General features: G+C 35.5%; 1 protein-coding gene across 1 annotated transcript; it reads right to left on the bottom strand.

Moving 5' to 3' along the window:
* Positions 1-437: 437 nt before the first annotated feature.
* On the bottom strand, positions 438-4403 carry LOC115972182 (cationic amino acid transporter 6, chloroplastic-like). The gene is made up of 5 exons (XM_031092364.1): positions 3970-4403; positions 3601-3826; positions 2736-3066; positions 2380-2608; positions 438-1087 (listed from the first exon to the last, which is right to left on the bottom strand). Exons 1-5 carry the CDS (start codon positions 4379-4381, stop codon positions 534-536), a joined length of 1752 nt encoding a protein of 583 aa, XP_030948224.1. The 5' UTR covers positions 4382-4403; the 3' UTR covers positions 438-533.
* Between the last annotated feature and the right edge of the window lie 500 nt (positions 4404-4903).

Raw genomic sequence — 4903 nt, forward strand, 5'->3', positions numbered from 1 at the left:
TAACAGCTTAAACTTTTTAGACAATCGGTAATTTAATATGATATAAGTGACTAAATTCATCATTTCCTAATAGTTTAAACTTTTGGAACAATCGTTAATTTAATATGGTATCAGAACAAGAAATCCTAAGTTCGATCATTGTCTTCACTCTCTCTTCCATTTAAAATGTTAAATTCTCACGTATTGGGCCCCCACTTATTAAGTGGAAGTTTAGGCCCACATATGAGAAGGAGTGTTAGAATTATGATTTAGTTAGATTCACAATTTTCTAATGGCTTAAATTTTTGGAACAATCAGTAATTTAACAGCCATTTCCTTTTCGTTGGTGACCTATTATTTATTTGTTGTGTGTCTGTTTTATGGGATTTTCTTCTTGTTGCAAGGAAATTCCATAAATAGACATCGTAATACAATCTTAAAAGTTAAAACTAAAATGACCGCTTCAAGAGAAATTAAAGAGAAAAAAATGTTGAAAATTTACAGAACTCAAAGTGTTCAATGCTTTGTTTTTTTTCTGGCTGGACATTCTTTATTCAAATCACTTGAATATCAACCTTAGGCAGTAGGATTGATGAGTTTGGATTCACTTCATTAACACCCATCTCAGACTCCTCTGCTTTGTAAGTTGAATGAACACCATATAGCACATAGAACAAAGTTATCAAACATGCCCATATACCAAAAGTTTGGAATGCACTCATCTTTAATGTGCTCATGAGGAAGACATTAAGGAAGACTGACATTGCGGCTGGCCATGGCATAAATGGCACCGACCATTCCGTGTCTTGGCGTAGACAAGGTACCATGTATTGGAAGAGGGCAGTGATGATGATCATGGATCCTCCGAAAATGGAAAGATTCCACCATTGTTCATGGAACTGCCATGATATGGAGAAGCCAAGAGCACAAAATGATAGGAGGAAAAGGAACAAGAAGGTATGAGAAGGGGGGTTGTGGCTTATCATCACATATTTTCGATAGATGAGAGCGTTGGCGACAAGGTAGAACACCAAGAGTACGCCAAGGTTGATCATTTCCACCACTATTTTTAGTTCAGTGAAGAGTGCGATTGTGGCTGTGCAGAGTCCTACATCATGAAGAGGGAAGGATTTGTGAGACTTTGTCTTTACTCATGGTAAATATAGGTAAAACGTTGAAATAATGTATTTTATATAAATATATATAGATATATATATATATATATATATTTATATTTATATATATAACTGATAAGAATGCTGATGGTTCAACACTTCAATTAAAATGGGAAAATAGATAATTGAGAGTAAATAGATAAAGTACTTCCCTTGGTACTTTTATGCAAGAGAAATGCTAGATAGATAATATTTTTGTTTCGAGCAATGTCTATTACACGCACTTTAGTGAAAACATAGTACATACAAGCGGCAATTTACAAGGGAACTTGTGGCTTTAAATCACGATTTCGAAATTATGATTTAAAGTCACAAGTTCTCTTGTAAATTATAGCTTGTGTGTTGTATCTAGTACCTACTATGTGTACACTTAGCTGTGCACTAGTCATTTTCCACTGGTTTTACATGATCTCATGTCTTGTTTAGTGCAGAGTAATAGAGACAGAAGTCTTGTCCCAACGTGTTTCGCAATTTGCTAAAAGTTAAATTTTTTATTTTATTATGGGCTATTATAAAATTATTTTATTAACTACTATTGATAACTTGTTATCTTAATAGTTATGAAAATAATTGTGTATGAAGACTTTTTTTTCATGTGATTTGGACATTATCTCCCCCCACCCCACCTCTTACATGCAATGAATTAGGTGGGGGAAAGATCTGGCTAAAAATTTTATGGGGTGGAAATATCTTTCTAAGTTCTCAATGAATCCTGAGTATATCAGAATTGTTACAAACAAAACACGGTTTTCTTTCTTAAATACTAATAGTATTATTTTTGTTATTATTTTCTGTTACCTTTGTGGTGGTGTTCCCCCACTCTGAAAAATGGATAGACCTTGGACAAGATTGGTGGTAAGAACATGTTAAATAAGTTATCATGAAATTCCATTAATACAACCCAAAATCCAACCCAAAATAGGAAAGATAGACTGAACTTTTTAAGAAAATATATGATGGGAAGTATTACATGAATTGATATCCACTTGATTGTTACCAGGTACATGATCAAGCTTTGATACCAATTAAATGACCAATTGTCCCAAAATTTAAATTGTTAAGAAATTGTGAGATTAACATCTTCTATGTTGTACGAGTATTACCTCAGGTTTTTAAATTAAATTCATACAATATAGATTTGTTTATTTTGTGTTTCCTCTTTGGGATGTATTGGGAGAGACAAAGTTCAAGGAGAAGCATATCACGCGTGCAAGAATTTACATACCCAAGAAGAGGGTGGCATTCAAGGGGGTGCCTCTTGAAGGATGCACCCGAGCAAACCATGGCGGCACTAGCCGGGCCCTTCCAAGAACACAAAGGTATCTAGCTTGACCTAACATGGCAACCAGGAGAGAAGCAATAATTCCCAAGCATGCGCCTGCCCCAACAACATTAGCCGCCCACTTCCACCCAATTTGTTGGAAAGCCATTGAAAATGAGGCTGATTCTGATATCTATAAAATGGCTATAATTTAGAATTTGCTCTAAGAGAGCTTGAAGTTTTCTTATATGCTTTTGCTCTTCACATGCTTAATAAGTAAACACATGATGTCTTTGAGATATCAAATTTAGATTACTCACCTTGTTGTAAGGAACCATGAAACACAAAGACAAGGCCATGAGGCAATATAGTACAGAAACAATGAGAACTGAACCTACAATTCCCACTGGAAGACTCTTTGAAGGATTTTGGATCTCTTCTGCCATTGTTGAAACCGAGTCATAGCCAATATAGCTGAAGTAAACACCAGCTGCTCCATCTAGGAGACCTCTAACACCATGGGGAGTTAGTCCATCTGGGCTTACCATGTTATTGGAATTCCCATGAAGAAAGCCAGCAATTATTATAAATGCAAAGAAAACTACATGAAAGACTGTCATAATAAGGTTCAAGATAGAGCTCTCCTTTGTACTGCATCAATAAAAAAAGACATCCATGTGTCACTTTTGAAATCCACAAACAAACAAACAATCTTATCAAAAAAAAAAAAAAAAGAAATCCACAAACAATCAAACCATTATTAACTGACGGTCCAATAAAATTAAAGAAAGTACAATTATCTGTAATGGTAATAGTTATATGGTTATAATGATGATAATAAGTAACCAACGAAATTATAATAGTTATGATAACATCAAGAATAATATATTAAATCTTCTATAATATAGGATTAACATTATAAAAAAATAAAAAATAAAAACATTACTCCAAAAGACTTGTGACTCAGTGGGATTGTCTGACATTTTTAGGGAGAAAACTTGGGATTAGAAATAGAATCCCAGTCCCACTTGTAATTAAAACAAAAAATAAAAAGATTAAAACCAAGCCAAATGGCCACTAACCCACGTCAATGGAAGATCTACCTATCTACAAGAACCCTGTGCACCAATATTAATAAAACCTCATAAGAAAGAAAACTAGTAAAATAAATGTAAGAAATCAAACCTATGGCATAGACAGAGGGTGAGAAGGAGAATAAGAGCAACGGCAGGGAAATCCAACATGTCGTAACCTTTTATTAGTCCATCCACTTGGACTCTCCATGCTGTGGTTGAATTATGTACTCCAAAAGCACTAGACAAATACTCTGTAAAAGTTCGTGCTACCGCAGCGTTGGATAATACATATTCCATTAGTATGTTTGCTCCAGCAAAATAGCCCGCAAACTCTCCTACATCATATCAAAAATAAAGCTCTAGATGAAGAATAAAATGGAGTACCATACTAATTAAAAACAAAAATAAAAACACCCAACAAGTATTTCTTTAGGGAAATGGAAAAAGCAAGGATTTTGAAAAAGCTATATATACATACCAAAGGTCACTCTAAGATAGCTGAAGGCACCTCCGGCAACTGGAATTTGAACTGAAAATTCAGTGTAACACAAGGAGGAAAGAAGGGCTGATATTCCAGCAATGATAAATGAAATGAAGACGGAAGGACCAGATTTTTCAAGGGCTGCAGTACCGGTTGTGACAAAGACTCCAACACCAAGCATTCCACCAACACCAAGGGCTACCAGATCATACCACTGCAGCTTCCTCTTCATGTCAGCACCAGACCTTTGCCTCACTTGGTTGAGCTCTTGGTCTGGGGTCCAAGTGGCTAACATTCTCTTTCTGAGCCTTTGAGGTGTTTGGGAGAGGGAATAGAGGTATTTGGAGATGCAAATGGAGTTGGGTGCAGTTTGGGTGGTGGCCATGTTTGTGAGTGTCTTTGCTTCCATGAAATGAAGGTGGGATTGATGGTTTTAAATATACATTTGGGAGATGATTTCATATAATGCTTGATAGTTTTTTACTAATAAAGATTGATCAGAGAATCCAAATGGGTGTCCCTACTAGCTAGCTTTATTGTGAGTACCTAGTTGTCCTTGTGTGTGTATAGAATGACAATGATGCCCTCTCCCTTTCTCTTTCTTAATTTCCCTCTCTTTGATTGCTAACAAGTAACAGCCTTTGAGAGTCCCAAGCAAGACCTTCCCAAAGAGAGGCTCTTCTGTTATATAAAAGCATGCACAAAAAAGATAGAAAAAAGCCAAACTATTTTGAAGTGAGCTTTAGTAAGAGGAATCACTATGTGTAGAAGGGACTTTGACCTAATCTTTGGAATTTCACATCTAAATTTTGAAAGATGTGACAAGCATCCAACACTTTGTTAAAGTAACTAAAGATTTCTTCAAATAAGTCTCAAGAATAATTGAACTTGATTCCTCAACAGGAGCACCTTCACTTCACAGTTCCAGCCA

The sequence above is a fragment of the Quercus lobata genome, chromosome 12, assembly GCF_001633185.2.
Source record: "Quercus lobata isolate SW786 chromosome 12, ValleyOak3.0 Primary Assembly, whole genome shotgun sequence".
NCBI classification, from domain to species: Eukaryota; Viridiplantae; Streptophyta; class Magnoliopsida; order Fagales; family Fagaceae; genus Quercus; species Quercus lobata.

Coding starts and splice junctions, on each gene's coding strand:
- LOC115972182 (XM_031092364.1), bottom strand. CDS start 4,381: ATGGAAGCAAAGACACTCACAAACATGGCCACCACCCAAACTGCACCC. Junction 3,067..3,600: donor ACCCTCTGTCTATGCCATAG/GTTTGATTTCTT, acceptor TTATTGATGCAG/TACAAAGGAGAGCTCTATCT. Junction 1,088..2,379: donor GAATGCCACCCTCTTCTTGG/GTATGTAAATTC, acceptor TTCATGATGTAG/GACTCTGCACAGCCACAATC.